The sequence below is a fragment of the Ctenopharyngodon idella genome, chromosome 19 (assembly GCF_019924925.1).
Source record: "Ctenopharyngodon idella isolate HZGC_01 chromosome 19, HZGC01, whole genome shotgun sequence".
Lineage (NCBI taxonomy): Eukaryota > Metazoa > Chordata > Actinopteri > Cypriniformes > Xenocyprididae > Ctenopharyngodon > Ctenopharyngodon idella.
In genome coordinates this window covers 11,400,149-11,414,683 of record NC_067238.1, presented here as the reverse complement: position 1 = coordinate 11,414,683, position 14,535 = coordinate 11,400,149, and the positions used below count along the sequence as shown (strand labels likewise).

The 14,535-nt window shown below is 41.6% G+C and overlaps 1 protein-coding gene across 2 annotated transcripts in view; it reads right to left on the bottom strand.

Moving 5' to 3' along the window:
- The window catches only part of grin2da (glutamate receptor, ionotropic, N-methyl D-aspartate 2D, a), an 82,846-nt gene that overhangs the window by 30,387 nt on the left and 37,924 nt on the right, over window positions 1-14,535 (bottom strand). For both annotated transcript variants that reach the window (XM_051873505.1, XM_051873506.1), the window contains exon 4: window positions 7,377-7,705. In XM_051873505.1, coding sequence (XP_051729465.1) covers window positions 7,377-7,705 — 329 coding nt within the window. The remainder of the gene's footprint in view (window positions 1-7,376; window positions 7,706-14,535) is intronic.

The window sequence follows — 14,535 nt, the reverse complement described above, 5'->3', positions numbered from 1 at the left end:
TTTTTTAATAGTTGTGTTTGAGTCCCTCAGTTGTCCTCAGTGTGAAAAGATGGATCTCACAATCATACAGTCACTGCTGGAAATGGTTCAAATATGCAAAAGATGCTGGAAAACTGAAAATTGTTTGCGACCTGGAGGATTTTTTTGAAGAATATTGGGCAGTTTAACCGCTCAAAACAAACAAGTGACTCATGAACAACCATCACAAAACATAAAAACAGTTGTGGATCATCCAAGTAATGACACACAGTATTAAGAATCAAGGGTTCACAAACTTTTGAATTGGCTCATATTTATAAATTCAGCTATTTTTTTTTTTTGTGGACTTTATGTAAACTTCGTTTATGTAAAATATCTTACTCTGTACAGAACTAAATAAAAAAATGACATGCATTTTGTATAATCCCTCTTATTTTGTTAAAATTATTCACATTTTCACAGATTCTGCAAGTGGTTCGCAAACTTTCAAGCAGCACTGTACATGCTTCCCAAAACTGCTGCTTGTTGAAAAAGTCTAGATCAGATCATTCAAATACATCTATAATGCCAAAAAATGGTCTATGTAGGAATGTTTGAAAGCACCCATAATGGAACACTTTCACGTGTCTAATTCTTAAAAAACGCTGTTTAGAAGCATTTAAACGTACCCATGATCACCAAAAATGTTGGCTATGGACATTCAGTATGACAAAGCTCCCCAAAAATATGGTTTGGAGTAACTTTTACAAACGCATCTTGGTCTATGTAGGAATGTTTGAAAGCACCCATGATGTCCAAAAAATAAAAAAAAATTAAAAAAAAGTGCATGATGCCCAAAAGAGGCCTATAGGATTATCTAGGGCTATCTAGGCAGGAATGTTCTAACAATGCCTAAAACTGCTGTCTATGAATGTTTGACACACATATGCTGCCCAAAAAATGCTGCTTGTTGCAATGGACTAGGTCAGACCTTTCACACATATCTATGATGCCCAACAATTGTTAATGTAGACAATTAATTTTAATGCCTAGTAATTTTAATGCCTAAAAATGCTGTTTAGGAATGTGTAAATGTGTCTATGATGCCCAAAAATATGGTTTGCAATAACTGTAGAATCCTTCAAAGCATCTACATTATGATCGTGGCAAGCAGGGTGGGGCCGAGAGCCGTGGGAACGGAGCAAGGCCGGTGGCGTGAGCGCTAATGAGCATCACCTGTGCGCCACACCGGTCTCAAGTCCCACGAAGGAGCTCCAGAAGGATAAAAGGAGGAGTGACGACAGTGAAGGACGAGAGAGCACCAGGCCTGGGACATTTATGTTGTGTTTTGTTATGTTTATATGCAGCAGCTGTCTTCTTTGAGGGGCTGCAGCTTTACTTTCATTTTGTTGTTTGTTCATTTTTGGATTAAAATTATGTTGCACGTTCACCAGTTTCTGCCTCCTCCTTCCCTGAACTTGAACTTCATTACAACCATCCTTCAAATGAATCTATGATGCCCAAAAATGTTCTACATAATGTTAAAACCCACCCATAATGCAGTCAGGATTTCCAAAAAATCTGTTTGTAAAAATGTTCAATGTACCTATGATATTTATGTAATTTGATTCCAAAATATTTGATTGCACCTAGAACTGTTTGGTGCTTAAAAATTAAGCCTATGCAAGAAAAATTCACACACATCAATAATGCACAAAAATGCAACCAAAGTAAGAATGTTTGTATGTGCCTCTGATGTCCAGAAATGTGTCTAGATAAGCAACTCTCTAGGTTTTAAAACAACCAGAGAGAGAGAGAGAGAGAAAGTTGGCAAAGTTGGCTGAAGACGTCAATACTGCTGCGACATCCTGCACAGACAGCATGAGTTAATAAGAGGAAGTGGGCGTAAGAGTGAGCGAATGAAGGATGGAGCAGACCTTGAGTGAATGAATGAGTGAGAGTAAGATTGAGTTTGAGTGTGTGTGGGTGAAGCCGGGTGGCTGCGAGATCAGTTCCATTGGTGACAGTCTGTGATATTTCCCCCTGCACTCAGCACACCATAACCAATTATCCTATTTACATGCAAAACGACACTGCATGCGTGCCTCTTTAGAGCCGCCCGCAGGGGCAAGACGAGAGCGGAGAGGAAAAATGAAGGGATGAGACAGTGGGGGCCAACAAAAGGGTAGGAGAAAAGGAGGGGGACAGGAAAGAATGAGTGCGAGGAAGAGCGAAGAGTATGAGATAAAGAGATGGAATTAGAGTGGGGGAAGTAATGTCGACATGATGAGAGAGGAGAGTTATTATGAAAGAATGCAGGGACTGAGAAACACACAGGCATGAAAGAGTGAGACGACGTGAAAAGGAGAGGAAAAGAATGACAGAACAAGAATGAGAAGAGAGAAAACAACCCAAGAAGAGGGTCAAAAAGTTGAAAGGAGAAAGGCGATGAAGGGTGAATAACAGTGGGCAGGAGTGCAGGTGAGCATTCATCACACTCCATTAGCTTAGGCAGTAACAAAAAGTTAGCAGTAGGGGGCAACAGGTCTGTTACAATATGCTTATTCATAGTAATGTCAGCGCTCTTGTCTCCTGCACCAACCTCTAATGACTGATTTAGGAACAGCTCTCGGCACATCTGCCTCCAATATATAACTGTAATATACTGCTCCCAAAGTAAATGGCCATACGTGCGACGGTCAGAGACCAACCTGAATAATATTCAGTAACTGTGGCTGTAATCTGTGAACTTGCTCTGTTGATTAGACTGTGGATCATGCTGGATGTGATTTCATTATTTCGTCAACTCAAAAGTGGACTTTAGATTAATCATATTATTAATAGAGGCTATATTATCTAACTGACCACCATTATACTAATCAATTTAACTTCATTAAAACATGACCACAAGCTCAAATATCAAACATGGGTGCTTCATAGCTCAGTAAGCTTGATCAATATCATAATCATAAACCACAAGAGACTACTTGAATTTCACCATACCTGTCATGAAATATCTTCAGGATATATTTCATTTGAAAAACAAATTTTGCTTAAAGAAAATGCAGCCTATTTGTTTCACTCAAAAATACTGTCATCAATTACGAAAGGTGATATTAATTACTATGGTGATATTTTGAATACTGCTTTTTGTCCATACATTTAAAGCTAATAGTGTTCAAGGGAAACTTTGTCTTTGCATTGTGACATTATTTTCATGACAATTTTCCCCCAAATTCTCATTACCACAATGTGTCAAAAAAAAAAAAAAAAAAAAAAAAATTCTCACTCATTAACACATAATGGAACAAATAATGGTATATTATTTAAATTGTAAGGTCATTTAATGAGAACCTAATGAGAATCATGTTTGAAAATAATGAGAATAACAAATAAAATTGATAGTAAAATATCCTGATATATTGCTGTAATGAGAATATGGAAGGAAAATATGCTTATTTGTCATGGAAATAATGTCGCAGTGTCACAATCTTAATGGTCCTAAAAATAGGCAATGAATAATTTCTATTTTTTATATTTATGTTTTGAACTGAAATATGACAGACATGTTCTTTGGAGACTCATCCATCCATTTTAGAAAATTAATTAGAGAACAAAAAATGTACTCTGTGACTCCACTGCTTCAACCCACATGAAGATTGAATACAAGTAAACTCAAAGGCAGTTTACAATGATTTTAAAATAAGGAAGAAAACAATTAAATGAAAGAGAAAAAATCCTGTATGAAAACACTCGTAAAGGATCTATAGATGTGATTCCATGCTCAGCGCTAATGAACAGAGATCAATGGGAAAACCTTGAGCAAAATATAGCAGCAAATCTTGAAGTGTACAGGCTGTCCACTGGCTCCCCTGAAGGAATAGATGTTGCAATACTTTGAGGTAGAGAAGCAAATCCCTTTTCAGGCAAAGAGTAGAGAAATTAACTTTAAAATATGGATAACTTTGGTTACACCTAATATGCAGATGTCACATCAAACAAAACCTGATGATTGATAATCGTGCTAGTAAAGTGGGCTTGAGAGAACGTCGCTCAATACGGAAATGAAATGGTAGGGTCAGCTAACCTAACCTGATGGCATGTTTAAGTGATTGACTTTTGAAGGTGCTTAAAAGATTTATGATTCCCTTAGTTCATGCCTGAGTGACACAAACACTTCTGAGAGAGCTCCCCCCAACATAAAAGACAAGTCAACGGTGCTATTTGAGGCCAGATTTTTTTTTTTTTTTGGAGACTGACTGATTTGTGAGAAGTATGACTGACAGGTAGCAAATACCTGCAGTATGGGCTGTCAAACACAAATCAAACGCAGGTTAAGGGCCTGTGTGTGTGACTGAACACATGTGGCCTCATTGGGTTATGGGTGAAAAGAGACCCAGATAACAGACAATACAGGGTTTTGATTCAGTCATCACAGTCACACTGTTTGGCACTATCTTTGAATTTTGCACTGCAAGAGATGAAACAGGAACTCACTAGAATTTTTTTTTTTTTTTTTTTTTTGCCGCTCATGATGCACCCGGTTTAGGGCCATTTCCTCTAACAGTACAAAGTCAATGTAGTGTTCATACATAATTAACACCAGTGATGCACAGCCTGAAATAAAGAGTTTCAGTTTGTGTTAGGAGTCTGTAGAGAGATATATTACAACCAAAAAGTCATAAATATTTATCAAATGAATGCTTTAACAATTTTAAATAGAACGGTCTGGACTGCATTTGGGTCAGTATACTTTTATTCTTTTATTCTTTCAAATGCAGCTGGATCATGTGCAGATCATGGTTAATAAAATAAATAAATAACTTCATGATTATCTAAAGACCTCACGTTTTGTGGATTAAAATTTTAGCTTGGATGCCATTTTATATGTTAGTGTACTCTTAATAATCTTTAAAGATGGTCATGCTGCATTAAAGGGTTAGTTCACCCAAAAATGAAAATTCTGTCATTTATTACTCACGCTCATGGCGTTCCAGACCCTTAAGACCTTCGTTAATCTTTGGAACGCAAATTGAGATATTTTTGTTTAAATCCGATGGCTCCGTGAGGCCTACATAGGGAGCAATGACATTTCCTCTCTCAAGATCCATAAAGGTACTAAAAACATATTTAAATCAGTTCATGTGAGTACAGTGGTTCAATATTAATATTATAAAGTGACAAGAATATTTTTGGTGCGCCAAAAAAAACAAAATAACGAATTATTTAGTGATGGCCGATTTCAAAACACTGCTTCAGGAAGCTTCGGAGCATAATGAATCAACGCATCGAATCTGCAGTTAATGACAGAATTTTCATTTTTGGGTGAACTAACCCTTTAAGACTGAATCGGCCAAACAGATTTTTTCGACATCAAGACAGGTGTCCGACAAGGATGTATTCTGTCCCCTATGCTGTTTCTCGTAGTGATGGACTTCATTATGAGAAAGTCAACCGATTATGTTGGGGCTGGCATCCCTTGGAGTGACTATGACTGCTTGGCCAAACTGGAGTTTGCGGACGATATAGCGCTAATTATGAAAGATGATCCACAGCTACAAGTAGCCACGACACGCCTGAACCAGGAAGCGGCGAAGGTCGGGTTGCGAATTAACACCAAAAAAATCATGCCGTCCATGCCGGTAGGCCTAGTGAAACCTGGAGCATGTCGGCTCGCGTTCGGAATAAGGTAAGCGGCTTTCATCATCGACGCCTCCGCTGTATCCTCAAGATATGGTACACTGACCAAATCCGAAATTAAGTGGTGCGGCAATGGAGTGGATTTGACATAGGGCTGCACGATTATGACAAAAATCATCATTGTCGATTATTCCTTTGAAATTGCGATTATTAATTACAATCACAATTTACATTGAATGATGTTTTGATTAGCTTTATACCATTGTTTGAAGCAACTGCAAAATAAAAAACAAGCTGAAAACACTCTTTCTGATTTTTTTTTATTACTTTTCTATAGCATTAAGCCTCAAATGTCAACTGTACATTGATTTGGTTTCTTCTTTAAATAAATTTAAATGAAGGGATGAGACAATGGGGGCCAACAAAAGGGTAGAAGAAAAGGAGGGGGACAGGAAAGAATGAGTGCGAGGAAGAGCGAAGAGTATGAGATAAAGAGATGGAATTAGAGTGGGGGAAGTAATGTCGACAATGTCGATAATGTCTTCTTTAAATAAATAAATAAATAAAAAACGACATATGGGCCATTTTCCTGGTTGCACTTGCACCGCCAGTAGGAACTCTGAAGTGACAAAAAAACTGCGCTTGAAACTTTTATTTTGATGGCACAGAGGACATTTATTTTGACAGTGCTGAGAACAGCTCAGCCAGAGCCTGAACACACAGTGCTCGCATTCTCCGGCTTCATTAGTTTGCGATCTGTTTAACAGTCCTGACTAATATGTTATTAGACAGAACATTTATACAAAGAAAGCAGACAGTATATGAGAAAAAGTATTAGCTTTTGCCGTGTGGTTGATGCCCAATGTCGCTAGCTGAGCAGAAATACATATTCATGTTTCGCTTGGTCCGCTCAAAGTCAAAGGATTTTCTCCTTAGCGTAAGGTTTAGAGGGCCATCTATCACTGTTTTGCATGTTTATAGAGTTAGTTTGTGGAGTAAATATATAGGCAGTGTACACAGCTTTTTAAAAATGGCAGGTGCTGGTGTTTCACATGCGTTCGACCAATCAGCATACACTTACGTCACTGGTAGTTCCTTTTGTGCTGGGTTAGACCTTTTACACTCTGAAGTAGTCATGATTCACCTCTAACAACGTACAGTAACATGCTCTAAACACACCTCTTAAGCACGTAGAATAATGTAAGTGGATTTTTTTTTGTAATCACGCCTTTGATTAAAAATTCGATTCATTGTGCAGCCCTAATTCGACAGGCTAGACGTCATAGCTGCCGAACGCCGGCTTTGTTTGGCAGGGCATATCTTCTGCATGCCATGGCAGCCCTCCTTCAAGTGGCCATGAACTGGATCCCACCAGGTGGTAAACATGGATGCGGTCGCCCCCATATCACCTGGTGCCGCACTTTCATAGTCGACCTTAAACTCATTGATATGTCGTGGGATGAAGTCGCAGCCGCTGCCATGGATAGATGTAGATGGAGAAAACTTGTCGCCCGATGTGCTCGTAAGCATGGGAGAAGTCTAAGTAAGTATAAGTACTCTTAAATATTGACAGAATCTGCTTTTAGTGGATATGTGCATCTATGTACAGTCTTTCTCTACAAAAAAAAAGGAAACCAAAAATTGAGGACTCATCCTGCACTAGATTTTCAACCAATCAAATTCATATTCATACTATAGTTCTTCTTTCTTCTTATTTTTTAATGAGACATGGGTGTACATCAAACAAAGCTGTGAACTTAGCAGCAAGCTTTGCTTACCTGATCCTATCTGGCACCCTCTGGGTTTGATTTCCATCCATCATGCAGTTCCCGGCGAAGCTCGTCCCTCGAGCCCCGGCATACTCCCTACGCAAAGCCATAGCACCGTGCGTCAGTACCGACACACCCTTTGCAATTCGCCGTCGTGGCTCGTCCCTCCATCCCTGTGGCCTCACAGCGAACAGAGCCTTGGGTAGACCCTCAAGACCAAGTCCTGACAGAGCCGGGCCCACCGCAAACCACATATGTGAGGGAGTAGCCTGCCCTGATGCCCATGCAGCCTTAAAAATGTGCTCCGCCTCTTCCTGTGAGCAATACAGGAGTCGTACCTGTAAAGAGTGGTAGAGCAAGAATAGAATAAGTATTCAAAGGGGCCACTTTTTCCTTTTAAAGTCAACATAAAATCAAAATGTATTTACTTGCTCATTCCTGGTTTTATTGTGCACGATGATCATTGCTGTAAATTATTGCAGAGAAAAAAAGTCTTTGTAATGTTTAATAAAATTGGAATAACTTGATCTACATCTTTTTCTCATTAAATATCCTGATTTACTCTGAAATATGTCACACTATGGAAGAAAAAGAAAGTTTGGAGTTTATAAAAACATCCTTGGTCATGCTAAGGATACTGAAGAACACGAATATCATTCGAACATGAATATCATGTTGTGTCACAAGCAGAAAAAATCAACACTTTACAATCATCAAACTCAATAAGCTCTTTCTGGTTGCTCATGATACTTCTATGATTTCAGAAATTGTCCTCTCGGAACAGAGTGATCCGGTCAGCTTGTTATTCATGCACTAGCACGTGTTCTTCAATATCCTTAGCATGACCGAGGGTGTTTTTATGAACCTCAAACCCGGGACATGGTGTATGAGGGCTTTTTCCACACACATTTCAGAAAAAAGGTCAGAGATGTCAGACATCTTAAAACTACTTTGATGTGTAAGGGTCTTGTTTTTCTTGATGGAGATGTGTTGCTTATCCTACTTGTAGACATGTAGCCACAGGCTCCTGACAGGAAGATAAAACTACTCTTGAGTGTTGTTGACTGGTGACCTGCAATCCACCAAAAAATTCTTACAGTATAACAACTGTAGCGAAAGTAGAAGTGTGGAATCAATTGACCAACAGACCTTCCAGCAGGGGCAAGACAAGGCCCTGGCTATTGAACTACTCCCCCAAATGTTTTTTTTTTTTCTTTTTCCAATGGCTGTGGGTCTTATTTTCTTATTAAAAAAATAAATAAATAAATGGGCAGTTAAAATAAACTTAAATAAAATAAATAAAAAATCTGAAATAATATTCTCTAATATTCTCTTATTTATTTATTTTTTTTACCTTTATAAACTTTTTTTTTAAATAGTCATATTTTATGTCAAATTCTTACATTTTAATAAATAAATTCACTTATAATAATAAGACACTGAAGGGCTGTTACCAATCAAAAAAAAGCACCAGTAGGCGGTTCATTCAACTGAGTCATTCCAACGGCTGATTCAATGAAGAATGAAACAAGTGACTTTCTTTCTGAATGGGTCATTAAATCTTTGACTCACCCAATTCATTCAAAAACACTGCAGTGTGTTGCTCGGACACGCACACCAGTTATGCTGTGACTTTGTTTGGAACTACTTTTGTTGACAAAATAGAGCAAAAAAAAACAACAACAACAACAAAAAAACAATATTGTCAGAGATATTGTGAAAATCAAATTGCGGTGATATATATCACTTCAGACATTCTTTCAAGGTCTCTGTAATTTTATTATGGTAGCGTAAAAGTTTATCTGTAGCCCTGTTTGAATTAATGCCTTTACAGACATGAAAATAATGTTTTGCTTTTCTCTCTTAGAGTCACCCACAAGATCCTCATCCCCCGGCACATGCATTGATACTTTTTTACTCTCTTCAACTGACCATAAAGAGACAGAGAGAGCAGTGCAAAAATCAATCAGCAAGGGCCAGCAACAGCTTTAGCATAGATGCTGATAAGGCAAAACGGGTATGTATGCATGTGTTTTTCTTCATGATTAATTTGTCCATGCTCTCCTATTTCTCAAGAGGCTGAGAATATCCTCAGCTGACTCCTTCTACCTCCAGGTACTAGGACAAGATGGTCAGTGCTACAATGAGAGAGCTGCCGAGAGAGGGCCCGTCCTGGTGAGCCTCTCATTCTTCAGCATGCTCATTCCCCCCGGTTGAGTTTCCAGATGAGTTTAGCGGCTAACCCTCGGGCGAGCTTAATTTCTCATTCAGGGATCGAGAGGAAGTTGAAGTGTCACTCCTAGCATCAGAGGGTGGGCTTTATGCCTTCTGACGCCGATGACTCGTCTGTGCTGCCGTCTGTGCAGAGTTGGCAGTCGTGCTTTCCTAGGCAGCCATGAGCATTGGGCTTGAGTGGTCTCCTTCACCCTGTCCCAAGCACTCATGGCTGGACGATTACTTCTTGGCGTCACGCTATAGCTATCCTGCAAGTCTACCAGGCCAATGTGTTGAAAGACCCTGCATGAGGGTAGTCCTGACCCAGAGGTAATGCAGGAACTGCGTTCAGCCACCGACTAAAACCTCTGGGCTACAAAGATGATGGCACAGGCTCTGGGTCGGGTGATGTTCATTAGTGGACCAGGAGCACCATATTTGGCTCAACCTCGCAGAGATGTGGAATGTGGAGAAAGTGTGCTTTCTCTATGCCCCCTCCCAAGGTGGCCTGTTCGGCGACACTGTCTCGCAGCAGTTCTCGCCAGTGAAGAAGCAGATAGAGGTGATTAAGCACATCTTGCCTCAGCACAGGTCTTCCTCTAGACCCCTGTGAGCCCAAGCTCTGGCTGCTCATTGCCGAGGGTGGCCTGCAAAGGCTGCACTGGTCCTGCAACAGCCTGGATAGGCAACTAGACCCCAGAGGTCCAGTCGCAGGAAAAGTGGCACCGCCTGCCTGTAGTCAGGATACTAAGAACCCCCACGAGTTGTCAAAACATTCCTGAGATGGGACATCCCCCCCACATTCTGCTAACAAGTCTGCTCAGAGCAGGTAAGTGTGCTGAGTATCGATGAGGCCCAGCCTCATTGACCGTCACCAACCGCCACCGCAGTGGACCCAGGGAGCAAGGTAGGTGCTTCAGCACATCGTTCAGCATGAGTAACGAGAGGGTGGGAAAGAAAGGAGGTGGGTTGAGACCAATCTGAGATCTGCAAGTTTTGAATCGGGCCCTGCACAAGCTTCCATTCAAAATGCTCACTTAGAAACACATAATTTCATGTGTTCAACATCAAGATTGGTTCACAGCGATAGACCTGAAGGATGCGTACTTTCATGCCTCAATCCTTCCATGGCACAGACAGTTTATACGGTACGCCTTTGAAGGTTGAGCATATCAGTACCTCCCCTTCAGACTGTCCCTGTCTCCTTGCATCTTTACGAATGTCGCAGAAGCTGCCCTTGCCCCTCTAAGGTAAGTGGGTATTAGCATTCTCAACTACCTTGATGACTGATTAATCCTAGCTCACTCGCAAGAGTTACTGTGCGCACAGGCACCTGGTCCTCAAGCACCTAGCCTGATTGGGACTTGAGGTCAACTGGGAAGTTCTCCCTCCTGGGGCGTATGGCTTTCTTTGCCACAGTCACGCCGCTGGGGTTGATGCATAGGTGACCGCTTCAGCATTGGCTTCAGCCCCGAGATGGGCATGGTGCAGCGGTACATCATGTTACCATCACCCCAATCTGTCATCGTTTATTCAGCCCTTCGTCAGACATTGTATTTCTATGGGCAGGAGTTCCCCTAGAATGAGTGTCCAGGCTTGTTGTTGTTACAACAGACTCCTCTGAGACCGGCTGGGGCACTGTATGCAATGGGCACACAGACTCGGGACCCTGGACAGGACCCCGACTGCACTGGCACATCAGCTGCCTCAAATTGTTGGCTGTGCAACTAGTTTAGAGAGGGGGTTTCTACCATTTATTTAGGGCAAACATGTGTTGGTCCAGACAGACAACACAGCGACAGTGTTGCATGCCACAACTTGCCTGCCATCTCCTCCTCTGGAGTCAGCAGTGACTAAAGTCACACAGCTGATGTGCTCTTGGTTACACTCTGTGGAGAGTGGAGACTCCATCCCCAGGTGGTCCAGCTAATATAGAGTCGATTCGACGAAGCAAAGGTAGACCTGTTCGCTTCCTAGGAATCCTCCAACTGTACACTGTGGTATTCCCTGACCGAGGCCCCCCTCGGCACGGATGCACTGGCACATAGTTTGCCCCGGGGCCTGTGCAAGTATGAGTTCCCCCAGTGAGCCTGATTGCACAGTCAGGGAAAAGAAAAACAAGTCCTAATGGTCATGCTCTACTGGCCCAACCAGACTTGGTTCTTGGGGCTCAAGCTGATGTTGTTGGCTCCTCCTTGGCGGATTCCCCTGAGGAAGGACACCCGTGCCCCGAACTCTGGAACCTCCATGTCTGGTCCCTGGATGGGATGAGGAGGAATTCAGAGGACCATCACCAGCAGTGATAGATACCATGCCTTTTCACTGCATGGTGTGCTTCCCGAGGTGAAGACCCATGGACTTGTGGCATCGGGTCAGTGCTTTCTTTTCTTCAGCAGGGCCTGGAGAGGCACCTGTTGGCCTCCACCCTTAAAGTTTATTTGTCTGCAATAGCGGCTCATCATGGCGCAGTGGTTGGCAGCTCATTAGGAAAGCACGACCTGATACTTAGGTTCCTGAGAGGTGCACAGAGGCTAAACCCTCCTAGACCTCGCCTCCTCCCCTCTTTGGATCTTTCTCTGGTCCTTCAGGCCCTGCAGAGAGATCCGTTTGAGCCCTTGCAATCAGTCAAGCTTAGCACCCTCTTGGCACCTGATTGCACTCACCTCCGTCAAGAGGGTGGGGGACCTACAAGCCCCCTCTGTTAGTGAGTCGTGCCTGGAATTTGGGCCGTCCTACTCTCACATTGTTCTCACAGACCCCGGCCTGCATATGTGCACAAGCTTCCCTCTACTCTCTTCAGAAACAAAGCGGTGAACTTGCAAACAATCCCTCCTGATGGAGACCCAGTCCTGTCTCTGTTGTGTCCAGTGCATGCTCTACGCATATGTCTGTACTGGACACAGAGCTTCAGATGACCTGAGCAGCTCCTTGTCTGCCTTGGAGGTCAGTAGAAGGGAAGGCATTCCAAACATAGAATGGCCCACTGGATTGTGGTTGCCATTATCTGGGCTTATCAGGCCCAGGATGTACTGTGCCTACTGGGAGTGATGGCTTACTCCACCAGGGGTATTGCAGCCATGTTGACTCTAGCGAATGGTGCTTCATTAGCAGACATTTGTAGAGCTGTGGGATGGACTACACCCAACACCTTTACTAGATTTTATAGTCGATGCATGAAAACAGTTTTGTCTCTAGTCTTAGTCTTAGTCAAAAAGAGGTAAATAAGAGGACAAACTGGTTGGATTTAGTACTTGCAATCGAGCTTTTCCCCAGGTGACAACGTGCGCTTTTTAGGTCCATTAGAGTTTCCTTTGAATGGTGAACCCTAGGAACTCACTACCAGGCCCATTACTCATGGTATGCCTCTTTTCAGGGGAGCCCTTGTAATCTGGCTAGTGCTCTGTATGTAGTGGTTTCTTAATGGTGACCCCATATGATGTATTTTTCCACTGTTCAGTTTCCCTCTCGGTGAACCCAACTGCCACTGAGGGGTTGAGACGCCGTCTCGGCTCCTCATAACAAAGCTGAAGAGTGTGTGCAGCCGGCTCACCTTATATACCCATATGTCCGGGGATGTGGCCTGGCATGCAAATTCCACATGCCAATTCCACTGGCTTTTTCTGAAGGACAACCCCTAGTGTCGGTATTTCGACACAACATCTCTGTTCCCTTCATCAGGGAATGAGGGTTAGACTAGTAACCAAGATGATTTCCTTGTACATTTCTTCTTTTGTGTTCTAATAAAGAAGTCACATATCTTGGATGACCTGAGGGTGTATCAGCAAAGTTTCATTTTTGTGTGAAATATTATTAATGAAGTTGTCCTGTCACAGTAAAAAGCAAAGCATTATACCAACTGGTTTTATTTTGCACACATTGGGTTAAGGTGTGTTTATATAGGTGTTTTTATTGGTTGTTCTTTGTTTTTTGATTAAAGGGTTAATTCACCCAAAAATTAAAATTTTGTCATTATTTACTCACCCTCATGTCGTTCCAAACCCATAAAACTTTCGTTCACCTTCATAGCACAAATTTAAATATTTTAATGAAATCTGAGCGATTTCTGTCCCTCCATTGACAGTCCATGCAACCACCACTTTTTAAAGAGATCATAAAACTAATCCATATGAATTGAGAGGTTTAGTCCAAATTTCTGTAAAGGACAGGATCGCTTTATGTAATGAAGAGATTTAATTAAAGGTGCAATAGGAGATTCTCTTCAGAAACATGTTTTGTTATGATGGTTGAAAGTATCCTCATATCCTGTTAGCAATCACTATGTTAAGTGGTCTACATGTATTTTTATAAATATATATCAACTGTGGAAGGCGTAGGACCATAAAATGTTCGTTCAAACATTGTGTTCGGTCCGAACAGCCCGATAGTATGTGTTCCTTGTCGATCAACGTGTGTTTGCATACCACTGCGCAGCCTGTTCACGCAGGCATCATATGACAACAGTGTGTTTCTTGTACGCTGTGCAGATTCAGCGCGTGAATAGCAGGCAAACAGCAAAAACCTTTCATCTTTCCTTCTGAACTAACAACAAGTGGCACTGTAAAAGTATCGACCAAAAGAAAGAGTCTTAGAAAGGGCTATAATGGAAAAAGGCTGGATTGTTAAAGAGCTAAAACCCTGAATTAATATCGGTATTGCTTTTCCACGCGGGAGACAACTGCGGGAGTTAAAAAGTCTGAAAGATGATGCCATGGTTGCAATATTTATTTTGGTATTTTTTTTATTTTAAAGTATTTTGATGTGTTTTGATAGTAACACATAATGTAGCATATGCAGTTTGTGTACCTTTACTAATTAGCTCAACGACAGCAGCACCCAGCATCTAATCAGGAACTATTTTTATGTTGTCACTATTTTTATGAAACAGTATCGTTCCTTAGGCTACTTTGTGTGCAAGCTCTGTAACACCACGCTGTCTCATCCCACTTTTGCTGTG